General features: G+C 43.2%; 1 protein-coding gene across 4 annotated transcripts in view; it reads right to left on the reverse strand.

Annotated features, from left to right (window-relative positions):
* DISC1 (DISC1 scaffold protein) overlaps positions 1 to 23,164 on the reverse strand; it is a 418,421-nt gene that overhangs the window by 226,460 nt on the left and 168,797 nt on the right. For all 4 annotated transcript variants that reach the window (XM_054446009.2, XM_054445963.2, XM_054445979.2 and 1 more), the window contains exons 7-8: positions 18,112 to 18,166; positions 12,937 to 13,039 (exon numbers count right to left, since the gene is read on the reverse strand). In XM_054446009.2, coding sequence (XP_054301984.1) covers positions 12,937 to 13,039; positions 18,112 to 18,166 — 158 coding nt within the window. The remainder of the gene's footprint in view (positions 1 to 12,936; positions 13,040 to 18,111; positions 18,167 to 23,164) is intronic.

Here is a 23,164-nt window from a genome sequence, read left to right on the forward strand (position 1 = left end):
ACAAATTGGAAGAGACTACATATACAGAGCGAGTGCTGGTACAAAAGTTTTGCTGCAAATACACCCTCTAATCCCTTGCAACCCATTGCAAGCTCTAGAGACCAGTGCCCTTGGTAAAACATAGGAAAGATCATTAATTAAAGCCTGGGCCCTTTCTTTGATCCTGAGGAATAAGGCTTGGGAAAATGCACAGTGATAAAAGTGAACGTTTTAAAAGAGCAGAATGAGTGTGAATTCCCAAAGAGACCATTCATATCAAAACCCAAGCCATGAGAAAATGCTACAATGCCCTTGATTAATATTTTATAGGCATTTTGACCTTAGATCTAATCCCATGAGGCTTAGACCAAGACCTTGCTTGATGCAGACCTCTCTGACTGCTGAAATTGGTCAGAAGCTCAGTGATGAAAATTTGGAAAGTCAATGCTGATACCTGAAGAAAGTCCCATCAGAGATCTGTGACCTGAATCTTCACAACTTTCACGGGCCCTTTCTAAATGCCAAGGAGGATGTGTGTGGAGAAGAATATGCCACCTATGGCATCCCAATATAGCTGTGCCCGCCTGCTCTTCAACAAGGGAATGAAACCTGGGTATTCTCACAGGTTTTTTAAAGCACTTGTCAACATATTTTATTCTGCAAATAACACAATTTAAAATTCAGCTAGAATTTGCCATTTTCTGTCAGGGTTGTGCATTTCTTCCAGTCACCATGACTTCCTGAGATAGCCAAAACACAAAATTTAAATTGTGTTTAAATTAAATAAACACAATTTATGCTGAAGCTGACTTTACCCACTCTGTTCTAACATTACTTATCCTCAGCGTCTCTGAATTCAAATATCAGCCAGGTGTGGTGGCTTATACCTGTAATCCCAGCACTTTGGCAAGCCAAGAAGGGAAGATAGCTTGAGGAGCTGGAGACCAGCCTGGGCAACATAGCAAGACCCCCATCTCTACAAAAAAAATTAAAAATTAGCCAGGCATGGTGGTATGCACCTTTAGTCCTAGCTACTTGGGAGGCTGAGGTGAGAAGATCACTTGAGCCCAGGAGCTTGAGGTGGCAGTGAGTCTTGATTATACCACTGCACTCTAGCCTGAGCAACAGAGCAAGACCCCATCCCTTAAAAAAAAAAAATACCCGCCCTCTGTACTTCATAGTACCTCGGGCATTTTGAACAGTTCTTCCTTCACCTGAGGTCATTATTTGAGAATTTGATTTTAGAGATTACAATGCTCTCATTACATGGATTGTATCATTTAATCTTCCCAAAAATCCAGAAAGGGGAGTCTCTTAATGATTGTCCTTGATTTCCAGTGAAAAAATCTAGACCCAGAGGTGACCTTGTGAAGGTCACAAAGTTTCAGAGTTCTAAGATCCCATGCGAGATTGCTGAACTTGAACTTGTTTCTTCTGATCTCACGTCAATAGTGACTTAGTCAATACCTGGGTAGAAATCATCACTAAAGTGAGAGAGCACATGGTGCCCACATGGGCCCTTTCACCTGCCCGATCCTCAGGCCTCTCACCTGGGGTACCCCTCACACACATGGCACTTTCATAAACTCATGGACATTGCAGTTTGTAACAATCCTCCTAAGATTATCTACTTTCACCTATCCACATTTGAACTATACTTCTTTCGTGGAAAAAAAGAAATAAAGCCAGTGCTGAGAATGATCAAACTCCAGAAATAGTAGAGTGCTGCATAATTTGTCTTGTGTGACACCAGATCTTTCAAGGAACTGCAAGCTCAAGTGCACAGTTAAGCAAGATCAAGATCTTCCTTTGTCTTTCAGAGCCTTCCCTTGGTGAGGTCAAGGATATCTGCTGTGAGCCTGGGCTGGCTGAACCAAAGGACAACGGAGGCAGCCAACAAGCCCCAGCCAACTGCTCCTCTCCCCACACCCCTTCTCCCTGGAGGTCCCTTCAGCTAGAATTTGCCATTTTCTGTCAGGGTTGTGCATTTCTTCCAATCACCATGACTTCCTGAGATAGCCAAAAGCATTTCCTGTGAGCAGATCCCCATGGCTGGCTTTGCACGTCGAACATTTCAGACAGCCATATATTTCATAGAATACGAGGGGAAGATAACACTGGACACACAGAACTTTCCAACCGCTTGAGAAAATGTGGTGCCTGATGACAGACTAAACATACAACCGGACAACAGCCAGGCCATATCAAAAGATGAAATTCTGATCCACAAGGTGCAGCAACTTTCCCAGAAAACAATACTCCTACCTACAAAAAGCAACCCCAGAAGCCGGCCTGCTCTAAGTCAGACCTGCTGGAAGCCAAATTGCTCTCTAGTAACTATCCAGGAAGCTAAATAATAACTTCTGTAACAATTGGCCCAAAATGTTCAGGACTGGATTAATAACTGATGGCTTCCCTAATTTTTGTCCCCGATTCCAACTTAGGACCCAACAGAGAAAGCCAAATATGCTCCCCTAACCAAGCACACAGGATGTTCGCTTCTAGTGAGCTGCCTCCAGCTTCCCCACATCGATAATCTCCAATCAGGGCACACCTGAAGCCTTCGCCTTTTTCCACTATAAAGCTCTCCCACTCGTCTGCCCACCTTTGAGTCTCTGCCAAATTGCAAATGATGGTGTCTGACTCCCTTGCTGTAGCAAGCTCTGCATAATAGCTTTTGCTTATTCTCACTGGGTAGGTCTTCATTTCTTTTCACACCAGATAGGCATCATCTTTGAAAACATCTTTATTGGGTCTCTTGTCTCCCTCCTGCAGCCACTGATCTAAATCATAGACTGTTTTAGAAAGAGGGAAAATAGGAAAGAAAGAAAGCGATTGCGTTGACGCTCCCAGCCACTGTCTGTACCCTGAATTTTGTTTCTCTGCCATACGTTAAGTGGCCTCTCCTGGACCATCGTCACTGTTTCTCCTGCTTCCCCACAGCTGCAGACACAGGAGCGCTGTGTAGGTCTGGCCTTGAGCACCCACCCACCCCAGTACAGAGCCAGCCCCTGCTGTTCTGAATCAGTGCAGTGACCACTTAGAACACAGTGCCCATGCCTCTGTGATCTGAACTGCTCTTTCCAGTTCCACACAATGTTAAGAACCCACTTAAGAATGTTTTAATCATTCAATAGTTTTTCTTGGTATATAATAAAAAAGTGATTTAAATACAATCTATTTTATTTTAGATTATATCATTAGGGGTTATTTTACAAAGTTACCTTTAAATACTATTGTAAATAAAATTAATAACAAATAAGCAAAATTCTTACTTTTCCTTGTTTGACAACTGACATGGTCAATTTAATTTCCTTTAAATTAATTATGCAAGAAAAGGATATTTCCTCAAGAAAATTTAAAATGATATATATTTATTGGGTGGGTGCCAAATATTCATTCAGAAGAAGAGGGAAATTTAAATCCTTGTTTCTAAATTTAAGGAAAAAACTACTTTCATTACTGGATGTGTGAAATTCACGCATTTTGTGTTTATCTAGAAAATCTAGTTTATTGTCTAAATGTTCTTATTGTCCCCAAAAGTATCAGTTAGGAGAGAAGATTTCAAGCTGCCATTCAAATACAGTTGTGTGCAATGAATACATTTCGGGTATAGATAGTTTTTATTCTCTATAAATGAAATGCCAAATTGGATAGAACCATCCTTTTTTTTTTTTTTTTTTTTTTCAAAAAAAAGGCTTTTAGAGTATCAGAGACATCCTCTTATGTTATTTTAAAATAAATAATTATTTGAGCTGTTTGCTTCTTGGAAGCAGATAACAAGGGGGCAGGTGAGATAAAAAATATATATATATATATCCAAACTGAGGTGAGACCAAAGACGGCCAATCTAATAACCAGGCAGAGGTCTCTGCCTGTCCTGGGAAGATTCCCTCACCCAGAACTGGGAAGTCCTGGGAAGGCTCCCTCATTGGCCAGAGGAGCCCACTTGTTGGGCTGCCAACTGGTTCCTATAAATTCTAAGGCAATTAGAATCATGTGGTGACTCTAACGGGAACGACACAGCTGCCCAGGCATTAGAAGAAAACCACACCCAATGGCTCAAGCCAGCGGAGAGATAAAAACTTAGAGGCATCTCCCCTGACTAGCAGACTGGGCTCCCTCCTTCCCCACTGCTTCCTTTAAACAGGCCATTCACACATTTGCCTGAAAACTTACAGTGGCCCAGACTCTACTCCCTATACACACTGCTAGTTGCCATGTGCCTTGTTTCTCTCTCTCTGCATGACGCTTCATTCCTATCTGGAGTGGCCCAGGGACAAAGGACTGCCCTCCCAACTCTCTGTGCCCTCCCTGCCCAGGATCTGTAAATTACACTTTTTGAATTTGTTTCCTACTGTGGTGTATATTGCCTTTGCACCTTCAATCTGAAGAACCAGGGGATGCCCCAGGCCAGGTTTTACCTGGGACGCCCAAGAGAGCACAAGGTTGGGCTCCCAGTGCCAGAGCAATGAGCAGGTAGGCATAAACTGAACACAGGAAAGGCAAGAGCCACAAAGACATATAAACAAGTTTCCCAGGCGAGGAGCCCCTGGTCACAGGTCAGACAACTAAGCATTGGGCCATCTACCAGGTAAAAGAAGCATCCTATGAAAGGCACGCAGTAAATACCATGTCCATCTCCCCTTCATTTCTCCTTAGGGCAGGTTGCTAGCTGCTCTGGGACTGGAACCTCAGTTCAGCTGGGGGCTCTCAGAACAGACAGCTAGATGAATTAAACAAGGAAGTCTCTCAGCCTCAGGCACATCTTCCAGGACAAGGAGAAGGCCAGGGGAGAGTAAGATCAGCGATCCTACAAGATGTGCTTCCAGGCCAAGGCCAGGTTGCAGTTGCAGCTACTTACCCACGGTGCACGTTGGGCCTGGAGCTTCTGGGTGTGCAAAGATGTGACTCAAGAGTCCATCTGCCAGCAGTGAGCAGGGCAGGCCAGCTCTCCTCTCGCTGGTACAGTGGTTCTAGCCCTCACAGGACATTAAAACCACCTGGAAACTGTTTATGACGGTTCCCATATTCAGGAACAATCCCTAGAGATTCTGACCGAAGGAATTTGGTGCTGCCTGGGTACCAGTATTTTTAAATTTCCCCAGATGATCCTAACACGCAGTCTGAGTGAAAAACGTAAGTTGGACGGCTACAGGAATTTAGAGCTTCTCTAAAACATACAGGGAATAATACTGGGGCCATACATTGGAAGTCCTTCTGTCAGGAATGCAAAGAAAAAAGAAAAAGATGGCCAACATCTACCATTTTAAAGGGATTCCAGCAAGCATATTATTAAATGCAGGGCTGCCTCTGGCATCTGGAAGCAGCTTGGGTGCCCTGGATATAATTCTCTTTTAAAAGTTTTTTTCACAGCTTTTATAGACTACTGAAGACTGGCCTTCATCTTGTGCCAAAATAGCAGGGCTGTGTTTGTTTAGCTTCAAGATTTTCAGGTCCAATTTATTAAAAAAGGTGAGTGAGAAGCCTGCCAACACACAATGAGGCTGTCACCCAGGCAGCTACTGCTGCTGGCTTCCAGCGTCCAGAAGCTGGAATATCAGCCAGCTCCAATCACCTGACAGAGGATGGATCCTATGAGAAGGAGGACCGGGGCTTAAAACCAGACATACCCACTGAAGTCAGGGCAGGAGACGAAAATCCTAACAAGTGAAGGAGGTATGAAAACAACAGATTCTAGGGATCAGCAACCAATGAATGAGGCTCCATTTTTTGAAAAACAAATACTTCTACTGGCTGTCTTTTGAGTGCCAGGCATTAAACAAAGTGGAAGAAAAAAATTGGAGGGTGACTCAACAGATGGACCAGATCAATAATGAGGGGTAATTTGAGCAGGACAAGGCTGGAGCTGGAAGTGCATGCAGGATGCCAGCATCAGAGCAGCCAGGCATCAGAGAGCCAGCCTTGACTACTCGCCGGGCCTCAGGGGCTGAGCCTTCGTCCCAGGGCAAGGGAGTGGCCAGAGCTTGGCTGGCCCCGTTCCAGATGAGGACTGTGATACCAGCCAGGTCAACGAACACCGATAGAGTTAGGGCCCAATATAGGACCGTGCCTCAGAATGGTGCAGACCCACAGTCCAACACACAGTAAGGATGCTTGTTGCTAAGTCTTAGACATGGGAACTGGAGGAGGGTTGAGGGCCCCCAGCAGTGGGAAGGCAAGCATGGCATGCAGACGGTGGACGCAGACTCAAGACACCAACTCTCATCGCTACGGGTCCATGGTTTGGAAAGTCCCAGCACCATTCCAGAGAAGGAAACAGGCCCAGGTTTCTGATGGGGATGGGTAGTAGTCACAGAGCACAAGTCAGCCGCACCCACCACACACTTGCTGTAGTGCCACACTCTCGGCCCTAGAGGGCACCGACGCTTTCCCTTCGCTCTGCCCCACGGCCAGGGCTAAACCCATCAAGTCCTGGGCAGAGGGCGGGAGTGTTCAGTGAGAGCAGCACAGAGGTTAAAGAGCTGCTCTTTTTTGAGATCTTCGCTCTCACTTCCTTTCCAGGCAGCCAGTTCAGCAAGGTGGGTCTGGGGCTGCCTCCTGGGAGAAAAGGCCTTTCACCCTTGAACCCTGCAGGACCTCAGTTTGTCCCAGGGCAAACCTCCTACATTGGGCAGTTAGGTCAGACCTGCTTCAGGCCTTGGAAGACTCTCTTCTCCTTGGCTTCTCTTACTGCACTGGATCCAGCCAGGACACTGATCAGACCTCCAGGGCCCAGGTTAACAATATGTGACCCAGCTCTGGGAGAGAAGCCAGGAGGTCTCCCAGGCTTTTGAACTCGGAGCTGAAAACCAAACAAAAAAATGAATCCTCCCCATTGACAAGTGGCCCAGCCTAGTTGGCCAGTCAGGAGACTGCACAGGCACTGAGGCCAAAGCTGCCTTGGATTAAGAGGTATGGATGCCACTGCTGCCCTTTTACTACAGGTACACTGGCTGGGAACCTGTAGCACTGAGTGACACCTCAGTGTCACTCAGAGAGTCACCTCCTGGCTGGGTCTCCCCCAACTCAGATGCATGGCTAACAATCACTAGCTAAGCATGTATTCACTCTGTGGAAAGAGACGTCACATTCATATATTTATTATCTCGTGTATTAATATACTGATGTACCACATTATTCTAATTCACTACCTCACTTAATTCTTACAACAACCTAATGTGATAGGCAATATTATTATTAGCTCCATTTTATAGATGAAGAAACAAGACCTGAAAAGGTTAAATAACTTGCCCAAGATCATTCAGCCAAGTCATGATAAAGCTGCACTTGAACACACGCTTCTCAGATTCCAAAGCCCAAGTTTCTCTCTACTAACTGTATGGCCCCTGCACTTAGAAACTGAGAAATCTCTCCGCCCTGGTGAGTTTCTTCCTCTAAGTCAGTATGCATAGAGCTCAGGGCTGTACTTTCCTTCTCTGGTGATATGGCTTGGATCTGTGTCCTCATCCAAGTCTCATGTTGAAATGTAATCCTCAATGCTGGAGGTGGGACCCAGTGGAAACTGATTAGATCATAGGGGCAGTTTCTCATTAATGATGTAGCACCATCCCCCTTGGTGATGTTGTTGCGATAGTGAGTTATCACAAGGTCTGGCTACTTAAAAGTGTGTGGCACCTCCCCCACCCCCCTCCTCCTGCTCTGGCCATGTGAAGTGCTGGTTTCCCCTTCACATCCCACCATGATTGTTAAGTTTCCTGAGGCCTCTCTAGAAGCCAAGCAGATGCTGCCACGCTTCCTGTACAATTTGCAGAATCATAAGCCAATTAAACCTCCTTTCTTTATAAATTACCCAGCCTCAGGTATTTCTTTACAGCAGTGTGAGAACTGACTGATATGTCTAGGAAGGACAGTAACAACAGAATCCACTCTTGCTATCTGCTTTAAACTAAACTATTCTCTGCTGAACAGGAAAATTGAAACAGAAATAGAGAATGGAAAGAAAAGAGGTGACCAAAACACATTTAAGGTGTGTACAGGTCAGTGAAAAGGGAGAGAAATGATGGGCTTTCTAAATTACTTTTCTTAATGTGTATTACACCACACTCAACTGGATATATTAATATCATCATGGTTCTTCCAAAAATCAATAATTACCTATCTGTAGTAGATTTCCTATACTAGCCTACTTTTCTTCCTTTTTTCATTTCTAACATCTTAGTCAATTCCATGACTCCCGAGGTGTTACCACATCCATCCCTCTGTGTACAACATGGCCGGATTACGCTTCCTAAAGTCTGGTTTTAGTCATGTCACTACTCCTCGAAAACATTGTAATCGCTCCTAAAATGCTCTTATCCTTAGCCTACAATCCAGAGCTCTGTGTATCCTGGTCCTAACCAACTCTGAAGAGCTACCACAATACTAATCCTATACCTGGGCCAATCTAGACTACTCTTCCTCCTGAAGAAATAGCTGAGCTTTTCCTCCACATTCAGCCCAGGCATATCTAGCTCCACTCCACTGTGGCCAATGGGAGAACACAGCTATCAAAAAAGAAGAGACATTGAGCCAGGAGCTCATGCCTATAATCCTGTGACCCCAGAGGCTACGGCTAAGGATGGCTTGAGCCCAGGAATTCAAGACTGTAGTAAACTATGATCTCACCTCTGCACTCCAGCCTGGGTAACAGAGCAACACCTTGTCTCAAAAAAAAAAAGGAAGGGGGATCTTGTCCTGTTCTCTACTGCATCCTCAGTACCTAGAACCAGATCTGACACTTCGTAGATGCTCCATGATATTTTTCTTTTCAGTAAATAAATGGAACAGGCCATTTCCTCTGACTGAAAAGCTCTCTGTCCAGGTCTTCAGTTCTCAAAATCCTTCTGTCTCAATAAACACTGTGGCACTTTTTAGAGCATGGCACTGAAACTCTTTGACACACCTCCTATTGAGACTTGTTATAATGGCCCTTCCCTTGAATCAGCACACCAGGAATGCTGGACCAATAAAACACAATGGAAGTAACACTGCAGTGGTTATAAAAATATGCCCACCAAATTCTTTAATACTCCTCCTTTGGGGTAAAACCTGTTTCCTTCCCCTTGCCTGTGGGCTGAACTGAACTTAGTGACTTGCTTCTAGTCACTAAGCAGAAGTGATGCTGTGTGACTTTGAAGGCTAAGTCCTAACAAGACACTGTGGCTTTTTTTTTTTTTTTTTTTTTTTTTTTTGAGACAGAGTCTTGCTCTGTCACCCAGGCTGGAGTGCAGTGGCGCAATATTGGCTCACCGCAAGCTCCGCTTCCCAGGTTCATGCCATTCTTCTGCCTCAGCCTCCCGAGTAGCTGGGACTGCAGGCGCCTGCCACGACGCCTAGCTAATTTTTTGTATTTTTAGTAGAGACAGGGTTTCACCGTGTTAGCCAGGATGGTCTCGATCTCCTGACCTTGTGATCCGCCCACCTCAGCCTCCCAAAGTGCTGGGATTACAGGCGTGAGCCACCGCACCTGGCATCTGTGGCTTCTGTCTTATTTGCTCTCTCTCCCTCAGATCACTGGCTCTGAGGAAATCAGCTGCTATGTTGCAAGAGGTCCTATGGCACAGCTCTTGTGGCAAGGAACTGAAGCCGTCTGTTAACAACACATGCATGAGTTTGGAAGCAGATCTTTCAGCCCCAGCCAAGCCTTTAGATGACTGCAGCTCGAAAGTGTGTCTTAATAGCAACCTTATGAAACCCCGAGTCAGAGCCACCAAGCTAAGTCACTCTGGACTCCTGTCTCTCAGAGACTGTGAGAGATAAAGGTTTGCTGTTTCAAGCCATGAAGTTTGAGGAGTCACTTATTACACATTAATAGAAATGCATACCAGTTTCTGAATTCAGACCTGAACAATAAGAAATTTCCATTTCCTTTCTCTTGTGACACTCGCTCTTGGAACCTAGCAGCCATGTTGTAAGGAAGCCAAGCTGCCTATAGAGAGGCCCACAGAGAGAGCACTCAACAGCCAGACCATATGTATGCACCATCTTGGGTGTGGATTCTCCCACCCCAGTTGAGCCACCCTAGCTGTCCCTGCCAACCCCTGCCCAAATTGTATTTCCATGGGCAAAATAAATAACTGGTAATATTTTAAGTCATTACGTCTTAAAGTGACTTTTTTTTATTATGCAGCAATAGATAATGAAAACAGATTTTGGTATCTGGATATGGGATACTGTTGTAACAAAATCCTAAAATCGAGGCATTGGTTTTGGGACTTGGTAGTAAGCAGAAGCCTCATGGGCCTCAGTAAAGGATAAAAAAAAAAGTAAGAAAAATATATCAGAAACTAGAAAAAAAAAGATCCTTGTGGTGGCAAAAAAGTCACTCAGTTACCAACTGAGGCAATATAAAAAGGAGTCCCTAATAATTGTAATTAGATATCCAAGGAGATTTCCAGTCAGAATATAGAAGTGCCCACTGACCTCCTGTCACTGCCTGTGATGAAATGCAAGAGAAGAGAGATGAATTAAAGAATAAACTGTCACATGTAAAGGAGCTAGATCTGGTCAGGTTTGAAAATGAAACTAATTTCTTATTCCTACTCTCTGCAAATGGCAAATAATTCTCAAATTAAGAAAGGACCTCAGGCCATAGATCAGTCAGGATGGATGTATTAGTCCTTTCTCACACTACTATAAAGATACCACCTGAGACTGGGTAATTTATAAAGAAAATAGATTTAGTTGACTCACAGTTCCGCATGGCTAGGGAGCCTCAGGAAACTTACAATCATGGTGGAAGGCAAGGGGAAAGCAAGGCACCTTCTTCACAAGGTGGCAAGAAGAATGAATGCAGGAAGAACTACCAAACACTTGTTAAACCATCAGATCTCATGATAACTCACTATCACGAGAACAGCATGGGGGAAACTGCCCTCATGATCCAAACACCTCCCACCAGGTCCCTCCCTTGAATGTGGGGATTACAATTTGAGATGAGATTTGGGTGGGGACACAGAGCCAAACCATATCAATCAGTCTATAAATCTAAGAGAGCAAATCATAGAAACTTGAAGACAGACAAAAGACCCCCTAAGAATCTTAAGGACCTCTCTTAAGATCCTCTCCATTCAGGGCGGATCACAAGGTCAGGAGGTCGAGACCATCCTGGCTAACACAGTGAAACCCCGTCTCTACTAAAAATACAAAAAATTAGCTGGGCATGGTGGTGGGTGCCTACCCACCTGCTGCTCGGCAGTCCCAGCTGCTCGGGAGGCTGAGGCAGGACAATGGTATGAACCTGGGAGGCGGAGCTTGCAGTGAGCCGAGATCGCGCCATTGCACTCTAGCCTGGGCGACTAAGCGAGACTCCGACTCAAAAAAAAACAAGATCCTCTCCATTCAATAGGGCTTTTAAGAATCTTACCTAATGGAGTGAGGGTTTGTTTGCCCATTCTGAAGGTATTGAAATAGGAGGAAACAGAAATAGCATTATATGCAGGAGTTGCAAAAAAATGTTGACCACCTCATCACTAGTACCACCCATGGGGACAGCCCATTGACTGAAAGGCCCGTCCACTAAAGAGCATACAGAGCAATTGGAAAATAGTGAGGTCAAAAGGTCAGTTACCAGGCGGGTTAATTCAGGTCATCCTTCAGCAGATCAGGCCTCACCAATTTTCTCAGATGACCAAAGAGCTAAAACAGGAAACCTGCCCCATACGCAACATACCATCTTAGGCATTTTCCCTGGAGTCTGAAGAGAGATTGTTCACATTGGAGTGAAGCTATCTCTGCTGCCTGAATTATACATTTCTTCCCTCGGGCTTAATACAGACTCATCCACCTGTATTCCTGGGAAAGATATATTGATTAAGAAAGGCAAAAACCCTAACTCAGAAGCAAGACTGTGTTCAATCTTCTTTTTTTTTCTCTTAGCAAATGGGCCCATAATTTGAAGTAAATGGCATGTGAAGCTGTTAAGAGCCAAGCCCCACATTCGCGCTGCCATGTTCTACTGGTTGTAAATAATATGCGTGACTGCACCAGGGACCAAATTGCTCATTAGCTGCCAACATTAGTTGTTTAATGATCTGAGGAGCAGAAGCTGCCAATTATTGTATTCCTTCTTAAAATACCATTTAAAACCCTACATGTAATTATTATACATGTAATTATTATAACTTTTCGTTAAATTTTTATGATTCTTTTGAAGCTGATGAGCTCTGGGTCCATTCAACCTATAAAACTCAGAGAACTTTTTGAAGCTGTCATTACGTAACTGGGTTAAAAATCCATATATAATACACCGAGAGAGGGCCTGGACTTCAGCCCCAGATCTGCCACTGCTTAGCTAATTGAGTGACCTTAACCAAAGGACACATCCCGTGGCCTCAACCTCCCCATCAGTCCATTCGGATCACGGTCTCCCTCCCATCTACCTAATATAGCAATTGTGAAAATAAAATAACAAATACAGAGGAGTGTATTTGTTGCACTAATGATAGGATAAGATACTGTTTTTAGAGACTCTTGATTTCAAGCTACTAATTAATGGAAAAATCAATTCCTTAATAACTGCCACAGTAAGAGGGAGCATAATCCTTTGAGGATTCGCCAAGTTTCTATGACTAGATTTTCAAACTAAGGACATCAATTTTTCTCATGCTACCATCCTTCCCCCTGTAGGAAGGGTCTGATCACACCCAATAATCCTCATTCAGTATTTACAGATACACAATGCTACATACACATCTGCTAGAATCATATGGCACACAGAGTACATTTAATCTCTAAACTCTTCAAGAAACAGGAACTGGAAGTCCCAAATACGGTACTCACATAAACAACTTCTGCTATATTATGTGCATATTAGTGAAACTTCCCAGAAAAGCTTTCAGATGTCTGAGAAGGACATAATAACAGTGGAATGTTCATCGAGGACAAAACACGATGCGTTGGTGGCTGTCATTATTTTAGTTGGACAGCTTCAACATCTCCTACACTGCCAGTTACCTGATATGGCATGCATTTTGGCTTCAAGCAAGGCTGGTAGTTGGGTTTCAATATCATTAGCTTTCTTCCTCAGGGTGCTGCAGAATTTCTCACTCATACACACCTAGGGGGAGAGAAATGACCAGCAATCATCATTTATTCAGCTAAAAATCAGAAGGCAGTGGAACAGCCAGGTCAGAGATTTCTGGGTTTGTAAGTAATTAAAAGGGGTGATGAAAAGTAATTGGAGGATAACGTTCAAAAAGCAAGCAATGGAAAAAGAAAGACAAAGAAGAGAGGGAGAAAGGGAGGAAGGGAAGAAGGGAGGAAGGGAGGAAGGGAAGAAGAGAGGAAGGGAGGAAGAGAGGAAGGGAGGAAGGAAGGAAGGAAGAAGGGAAGGAGGGAGAGAAGGAGAGTGAGAAATAAGGAAGGAAGGAAGGAAGGGAGGGAGGATGGGAAAAAAAGAAGGGAGGGAGGGAAGAAGGGAGAGAGGAAGGGAGAAGGAAGAAAGAGGGGAGGGAGGAAGAAATAGGAAAAAAAGGGAGGGAGGGAGGGAGGCACGGAAGGAAGGAAGGAGGGAGGGAGGGAAGGGGAAGGGGAAGAGAAGGGAAGGGAAGGGAAGGAAAGAGAAGGGAAGGAGGGAGGGAAATGTAGGAAAAAGAACAAAAATAAAGTGAGCAATGGCGTATTCCAAGCATATGCCCGTCATCACCCCACACCCAATTACAAAACTGATAGGAGCTAACAGAGGGCAACCACAAGCTAACACAATTGCATCACTCCTGCCTCCTGCCTTCTCCAGGCCTCTGCTGAATCCTCCTGTCTGCATCACTTTTGTAGTCCCTGGTGGTTTGGCTCACTCATACCCTTCGAGACTGCTCAGTCACTGCCTGGGAGGAAAGGCCTTACTCACTACCCACCCAAAATAGCAACCTCCCTTGGCCCTCCCTCCACTTGATGTTTTTCCACGGCTTCCACTCAGATGATCCACCATGGACTTCTATTCCTTTGTTTCCACATTGTCTCTCTGCTGGGATACGAGCTCTATGCGAGCAGGGACTTTGCTCTGTACCTGGCACATAGTACACAGTGTTTTAATAAAGATATGGCCATTGAGATGAAGGTCAAAGCTGCAAGCTAAATTTAATTACTAGTATTAATAGACACTGTTTAGGGAAACTTTGAAGGCAGATAGATACTTGCTGGCAAGTCAGATTTGAAAAATAGACAAGTAACTCTCAGTAAGGTTTGAGAGTTTTATCATGCACTTTCCCATGACATTCCAAACACATCCTACAGTTTTTTTTCTTTGGTTTTTCAAAAATAGCAAAAATCTTAAATCTTAATTTCTTTTTCCAAATGTCTTTAGGTTATCTTTTATTTTGTTGGAGGCTAAAACATCACATTTTTTTCCTTTTTTGAACCCTTTCAACAGTCTCAAGACTTTTCATACGCCAGTGTTATCTAGACTCAGATTAATGAGCTACCTAGAAAAATTTAATTTCCCAGAAGAATCTAGGGTTTGTTGGACACCATCAACTTTAAATGTTTTCTTATATCAGTTTGAATTGAGATTATTTTTAGAGTCAAGGCAGACCTCATCCATCCTGCCTAAAATACTCCACTATTTCTCTCATGGACTTCCATATGTTCTATTCAGTGGCTGTAATTTTCCAACATCTTTTTTATAAAAATCATTCTCTGGATGAAGACGACAGTTTGGTAGCCTCTAAACCAAAGCCTGCACTGGTGATGTTGGGCATCCACATGTCCAAAGTAATTAATTCCGAGACCCTTTCAACAGTCTTGAGACTTTTCAGGTTGTCAGAACCAGAGTCAAAAGGAAGATATCCCTTCCCCCAGCACCATGTCTTAGTTTGGCTCAAACCCGGATGACTGGCACATCCCATCCTATCCATTTAATAATGTCATCTGAGGTCTGAGGGCATTTCCATTAACTGTGTAACACCAGCCATAATTCTTATGTCTCATCCAGTCTATGTCCAATATTCCTGATTTTAGTCAACAGTATCTGTTAATCATAACTGGGTCAGTTTCTCCTTTGTTGAACAAATCTATCTTTCAAGCTGTCAATATTAATACTAAACAACCTTTCTGAATCTTCTTATTAAATTGCAATGTTCATTCTTTCAGGCTCTGCTGGATGTAATCTAATATCTACCAATCTCCAGATATCCCATTTATTTCCAACTGTTTCTTCCATCTCATTTATCCCTTAATTACTTTTGGTTTGGGTAACCCATAAGAGTTTAAGAAATGTAATGAGTGCAAGGAAGGTTTCATTTCTTTCTGAGACAGGAATCTAAAGAATATCAGGTAGGGGTGTGTGTGTGTGTGTGTGTGTGGTGTGTCTAACACACTAGAGAAAGAAAGCTATGTCAAGCTGAGACCTTTAGCTCATGGTCACTGGTCAATCTAGTTTAAAGTAAAGAGAAAGGTGTTTTGTGTGACTGGACAGTTTTGTTTTAATTCTCTGTGGACTAATATAGGCCCCTGCCCACAACACACACACACATTCATGTCTGTGCACACATACCTATCCACCTCTGCACACACACATACACATCCCCAGAAAACCTGTGTATCCTTTTTATTTACAAATAAAATTGGATACCAAGGAACTCATTATCAAATGGGGCTTTTATGTTTACATTTTTAAATCAAAGACGTGAGTTCCTTAATTTTATGGAAAAGCAACGTAATTATAAAGTTTTATAAATGTATTAGAGAAGGTATGTGCAACGGTTGGAGACGTTTTTGTCCCCCCAGAATTCATAGGTTGAAAGTCTAACTCCCAAGGTGATGGCATTAGGAGGTGGGGCCTTTGGGAGGTGATCAGGTCATGAAGGTGGGGCCCCCATGAAGGGGATTAATACCCTTATAAAGAAGCCCCAGAGACCCCGCCTTGCCCTCTTTCTTCCATGCGAGAATACAACAAGAAGTCAATCGTCTGCAGCCTGGAAGAGGGCCTCTCACCAGAACTTAGCCATTCTGGAACCCTGATCCCAGACTTCCAGGCCTCAAAGTGATAGGAATTAAATTTCTGTTGTTTATAAGCCACCCCGTCTACAGTACTTTGTTATAGCAACTCAAATGGAGTAGGACTGTATGCAAACAAAGAAAACCATTTTTGATATTTGGGAAAATATAAGATCTTTAATAGTAGTCAGAAATTTTCAGCAAATCCTAATATTGGGTGCATATCAGTATATGTGTGTATCCACAATATACAGTGTCATACACACACACATATAAGCACCATCTGCATTATATAATAGGCACACCTGTATCTTCAATGTTGGTGTACAGATGCATTCATATTACCCATACAGTATGTTCTGAAGATAGTCAATAAACTCAGACCCAAGACAGTCCTCCCATCTTTTAATTCTACATAGAAATCAGGACGCACCTGATAAACAGTAGAAAATGTAAGATAGGCCAGGTGCGGTGGCTCTTGCCTGCAATCCCAATTTTGACAGACTGAGGCAGGAGGATCGCTTGACCTCAGAAGTTCAAGACCAGCCTGGGCAACCTGGTAAGACCTGGTCTTTTCTAAAAATCAAACAAATTTAGCTGGGCAGGGTAGCATATGTCTGTAGTCCCAGCTACTTGGGAGGCTGAGGCAGGAGGATTACCTGAGCCCGGGAGATCAAGGCTGAGTGAGCTGTGATCACGCCATTACACTCCAGCCTGGGTGACAGAGCCATTGGGTGAGCAGAGCAGAATTCAAGCATTTCTGGGTCCCTGGCTCCGATGCTGTCTTACGGGCACCACTTGTTCCTAACAGGAAGCTCTCTTCGTATGCAAGTTATAATTACCCATCAAACCTGTGGCTCTGTGACCTTTAGCAAAATCACTGGGTGTTGTTTTCAGAAATAAATTAGATACAGAAACAGAGAAAATGCACAGAGTAACTCCAGACATTTTTGCCAACAACACATCCCTGATTTTGGCTTAGCTGCGGTGATCCCTTGGCGTGTTTCCTGATCTAGGGTCCAAGACTTTCTTTCCCTGGGCACAGAGAGCAGAAGAGAGTCCTTCCAGGCCAACAGGCTCTTGGCTGCATTGCTCTCTGCTCAGCAAGCTGTCCTTTTTACATTTCGACCATCGTACAACCACCCCTGGTTCCCAGACCTACCACAAATAATGAATGATTCATACCCAGTTCTCTGCCACAACATTTAGTCATAATTCACAGAGTAATTGATCCTGTTTCTCAATCTGTCAATAACTTGGCCAGGTATAAATACGTATGAGAGGGGCTTTTGTTATGTAAACTGTGGTTATCCTAACTAATGAGGACATTGACTATTTAATTTAATTGACTGTGCTGTCAGGGAATGATGAAGACTGTGCTCTCAGGGAATATTCTGTCTGTACACAAACCAAGGTCTTGCTATGGCAGTATAAACGATGGATAAAGTAGGCAAAATGATTGTCAAGCCAACTGAAAAGCTTTAAAGAACAAAAAAAACAGTCACCGACTGTTTCATTTGTGAGGAAACCAGACATTGCCCTCCTGGGAAGAAAAGTAATTAATTTCTCAAATTACTATCATCCTGAAAGCATTTTTGTTTTCTTTGAGATGGAGTCTCGCTCTGTCTCCCAGGCTGGAATGCAATGGTGCAATCTCGGCTCACTGCAACCTCCACCACCTGGGTTAAAGCAATTGTCCTACCTCAGCCTCCTGAGTAGCTGGGATTACAGGCACCCTCCACCATACCCAGCTAATTTTTGTATTTTCAGGAGAGATGGGGTTTCACAATGTTGGTCAGGCTGGTCTCGAACTTCTGACCTCAGGTGATCCGCCCACCTCAGCCTCCCAAAGTGCTGGGATTACAGGCGTGAGCCACCACACCGAGCCCCAAATGCATCTTTAAGCAAAGGCTTTCAATATGCATAGTGGCAGTCCTTTTTCAGTCCCTAAATTGACAGCTCCTTTTGGAGCAAAGGCCAAACCAGTCCATTTCTGGGGTGTCCACAAGCCAAGACCTCCACTATGACAGAAGCACTCTCTCCTGGCTCTTTTAACTCATCATTGGGCCTGCAAAATGGCTTGACAAAGTCTACATTTTTTTGCAGAAGACAGGTATCCTAAGATCTAGACGTAAAATCAAGTCAAAGGAAAACTTCATAGGCTTCTTTGGAAAATGGGAGTATAAAGGTACTTACCTTAGTAGTGATTTCTTTAAGTGACAAGTTGAGGGATTTTATTCTTTCCTGGAGGCTGGAAGAATTAAAAAGAGGAGATTGGTCTTCTTGGTAAACACAATTCAAAACCACTACAGTTAGGAACACTGCAAAAAGTGAACCTTCCACTGGTCTGATGGATGAAGAAGTGCAGGAGGAAAGATGATGCCAAATTGGCTCCATTTGACTACGGAATAAATATGGTGCTAGGAAGCAGATCTTTCCTCCCTTATTATGCCTTACTAAAGCTAGTATTACAACTTTATCATGCCCAGAGTGTACATCTACTGATAACGGGAAGAACAGCCAAGGTGTGCTCCTGGCAGCAAAGGATTAAAATCTGCATTCCTATAACCACCCTCCCAGAAGGAAGGTCTACAGTGAGTAGTGTCTCACCAGCAGGGAATCAAATAGTATCTATTTGAGTAGACCATGCAATTCAGCAAATATGTACCCAGTGCCCTCTGCATTCGGCATTGACGTAGAGCAAAAAGAAGAGATACATATTTAAAGTATGTCTGACATAGCACCCCCTTAGGCTTCTCCTGCTTCTCTTTTCTCCGTAGCACTTTTCACCTTGACATATTTATTTATTCATGTAATTTCTGTCTCTCACACTGGAACTTAAGTTCCATGAAGGCAGCGACTGTCTGTTGTGTTCACTCCTGCATCCCCAGTGCTTAAAGAATTCCTGGAGCTTGTTAGTAACCCCTCAGTCAATACCTGTAGAATGAATGAATCAATGCAATTAAGAGTCAGATCTTATTCTGAAGGTTGTTACCTAGTGGAGAAGAAACACATGCATGCAATTCGCTATAATATAAAGCAAGAGGAAAAAATTACTATAAGGGGAATAGAAAATCAATACTAGGAGAAAACTGCTACATAAAAGCTGTCACCAGGCAGAATATTGTCTGCCTTGAGCAATGGAGACAATAACTTGTGGAGCAATTTAGAACTAGGAGATTAGTGGGAAAGCTTACCGGAAGAGGTGAAAAGTGAACTGGGCCTCAAAGGGAAAAAAAACGAATGAAATTCCAGCAAGAAGATAAATCTAACTGGACCAAATGGTTCTCAAAGGTGAGCTGTGAAAGATAAAGTTAAACAAGGAAATGACTATTTCTGGTAGGAAAAGAGAGGGAAGGATGGGATGGGGCCTATCTGTATCTATAATGTTTGCTTATTTATTTAGTTAGGGGCCGGGTGTGGTGGCTCACGCCTGTAATCCCAGCACTTTGGGAGGCCGAGGTGGGTGGATCATCTGAAGTCAGGAGTTCGAGAGCAGCGTGGCCAACGTGGTGAAACCCTGACTCCATCTCCAAAAAATAAAATAAAATAAATTTATTTAGTCAGGAAAAGAAAATCAAAGTAAATATGGGGTAGTAAATTCTACTATTTGTTTAATCTTAGTGGTGGATAAATGAGTGTTGTATTTTTAAATATGTTTGAAATATTTACAATTAAAATATTTTTAAAGAAATATCAAGGGCAAGCTCTAGTCAGTATTAAATGCCAGACTAAGGAGTTTTGAGTTTTATCCCCCAAGCAATGAGAAATCATTCCGTTTTTCAGCAAGAGAGCAATATGAAAGAAATGCTTTCGTTTTTTAGAAAAATAATTGGGCGGCACTATGAGAGACGATTTGGAGGAAGAAAGTCTGAATGTGACAAAACCAGGCAGGCCTCTTCAGCAGGGTAAGCCTCTCATGGGGTCCACGGGCCCCACAGAGTGATAGAGGTCAGAAAGGGGAAGGAAGAACAGGACTGGATTATGTGGATGCTCAGAGCAGTGAGAACATCCATTCTAGAGTTTTCCACTCTTTCATGCATTCACGAACTCATTCATTCTTCAAATATCTATCTACTGGGCACCCAGTAAGCTAGGAACTTAGAGCATGAAGATGTAGTTCCTGCCCTCAACCACTTACTGCTGCCAGCAATTCCAGAAAATGTAATAGATGCTAGAAGAGGAATGATTACTTGATTAAATGATGACCTGCAAAAGGAAAGGTCAAGGTTTCTGGGGTATGTGTGGGGAGGGGAAGGGAAAGGTTGCAGGGTGTCAGGAAATCTTATACCAGGGGTTGCCAGGTATTAAAGCTAAGCTGCCAAATTGCTGATTTTTGTTTGTTTGTCCTGCAACTGTAAGAACTATATTTTGATGTTATCACATCCACCAATTTGTCACTTCTGAGTATAAGCAAACTCGTTTCAATTGTAAATACCTGGGAACTGGTGCAGGTCCGTACTAATCAGTCATTACCACGTTAGACCTACTTTCAACAGAGGAGGGTTTTCCAGTCCAGCTGAGATCAGCCCAAATGGAGGAAGTGACGGTTGACAGAGGTGGGGCACGTGACAGCAGACTCTTCAGAATTCAGGAGTTGCCATCTGACAAAAATTCGTGTACTCAGTGGGAACAGTGGAAAACAACGTTTGGAATCCTGCCTGGAGAATGCTAGACTCTGGCTGGCCAGGGATTGGATCTTTTGAGAGAACATAAGTCAGAGTGTCACACAGACATGGAGATTGGGGCAGATGAAACCACTTAGGGTGGTGAGGAGAGAAGGACAGAGAGCATCCAACATGGACCCGTTCTGGTTCTTCCTCTGATTCTAACAGCAGCACCAGCTTTGGGTGGCTAATGCCTGCTGCCCAAACTGAAAACCTTCCTTGGGCAGAAATGCATTTTCCCTTGCTGGGCTCCTGAGAGTCCATTCAACAAATACATTTTTAGTAAATGGTTCACCATATCATTGAACCTATATGAGCATTTAATAGTATATTATAAGTAGGTGTTCCCAACCACACACAAAGACTAGCCCATGCATTAACAATTCAGATAGGTAGTAGATCCTCTTACTGATACTGAAATTTCAGCTGACCAAAACGGCAGTGCCTTTAGCTGATGCCCAACATATCACATAAAAAGTAGGTCAAGCACCGTCTTTCCAGGGGTTGACACAGTTCACTGGTCTGGGCTCAGATCTGGCCCTATCCCAGAAAGAAAATTAGTCTCCTCTCAGATATCCATGTTAGAGGAAGGAGGCAGTGATGCAGATAATTAAATGCATTGTTTTATATTTAATTTGATTTATATTTAATTTATGCTATATTCCTTTTTGCAACAGATTTACCTTCCCAATTATGTTTTGCTCAGGCTACTATTAACATTAGTTGTATCCCTGGGGTATATACACAATAAAAGCAATTGTTGGGGCAGCAGACGATATGAGGAATCTATGTACTATGCTTGTGGGTTTCAGGCTATTTATAGTAGAAGAATTCTCTCAAACCAAAGTTTACACAGCACTATAAAATATAATAAAGATAACAGGGAATCTGTTTTTATTGAACTAGGGTGTCTGGCCTAGGGTACAAAGATGTCACATTAGTCCCCCAAACACACACACATTGCTGCTGCCATCACACTGTGGTCCCCAAACCGTAATTCCAGGAGCAGGACTACAAACCGAAAACCAGAAAATAAGACCAGTTCAATGTTGATAAGCAAGAGTTCCGTGTACTTTAATGAGTAAAACCAATCCCCACTTTTTAAAAAACTTGCATATTTTTCATAACAAATAAGAACTATCCTCTCAGATGAAATTATGCCTTACCCTAGAAACACACAATTTGTCCAAACAAATTAGCAAATACGTTTTCAGAAACACACCAGACCTAATTTACCCAAATGAGTATCTTCATTCAAAGTGGCTGCCCTGGAAATAACAGAGTCCAACATTTATTGAACACTTACTATGTACCAGACACTCTCCCAAATTCTTTATGTAGATGAGCATTTTAAATTCTTATCATAAGTCTATGAGGTAGAAACTGTAATTATCTACATTGTAAGACAAGAAAATTTCATCAAAGAGACTAAGAGAGGTTTAAGTAACTTTCCCAGGGGTAACCAGCTGGTAATTATGGGAGATTAAATGGTAACCCAGGCAGTCTAACTATCTGCTTTCCTAACTACTGAACAATACTAACTACGGCTCCCAGAAGCTGTGTACGTATTCAAAATGAACTGTCATCATTCAGACAAATTTTTGGAATTCTATTTTAGAATTTTGTTCAATGTACAATATAATCAATATCATGATTTGTAAATACACATTATTCTTTACTCACAAACTGGTGTTCCAATCATATGACCAAATTTCACCCTCAACAAATGAAACCTTACAAAAATTGAGACTACTGACATGAATTTGCTGCACAGAATGCACATCAGTAGCAGATGGGCCTGGGGGTGGCTGTCGCAAAAGAAAATTAAACGCAAAGGTGCCTGTCACTGGTTGAGTTGTGTCCCCCAAAATTCACAGGTTAGAGTCCGAATCCCCAGTACCTAAGAATGTGACGATGTTTGGAGATAGGGCTTTTCAATAGGTAATAAATTTAAAATAAAGTCATTACGGTGGACCCCAATCCAATATGACTGGTATCAGTATAAGAAGAGATGTGAAGGGCCGGGTGCGGTGGCTCACGCCTGTAATCCCAGCACTTTGGGAGGCCGAGGCGGGCGGATCACAAGGTCAGGAGATCGAGACCATCCTGGCTAACATGGTGAAACCCCATCTCTACTAAAAATACAAAAAATTAGCCAGGCGTGGTGGTGGGCGCCTGTAGTCCCAGCTACTTGGGAGTCTGAGGCAGGAGAATGGCGTGAACCCGGGAGGCGGAGCTTGCAGTGAGCCGATATCATGCCACTGCACTCCAGCCTGGGTGACAGAGTGAGACTGTGTCTCAAAAAAAAAAAAAAAAGAAGAGAAGAGATGTGGAGACAGACACACGTGGAGGGAAGATCATCTGAGGACAAAAGAGAAGACAGCTGTCTGCAAGCCAAGGAGACGAGCCTCAGAAGAAACCAACCCTGCTGACACCTTGATCTTAGACATTCAGCCTTCAGAATTGTGAGAAAATAAATTTCTGTTGTCTAAGTCACCCTGTCCATGGTACTTTATTACGACAGCCCTAGCAGACTCATGCATGTGGAATTTTCCATTTCTCATGGTACAGTGAGTTATATG

Source organism: Pongo pygmaeus, chromosome 1, assembly GCF_028885625.2.
Source record: "Pongo pygmaeus isolate AG05252 chromosome 1, NHGRI_mPonPyg2-v2.0_pri, whole genome shotgun sequence".
Classification (NCBI taxonomy): domain Eukaryota; kingdom Metazoa; phylum Chordata; class Mammalia; order Primates; family Hominidae; genus Pongo; species Pongo pygmaeus.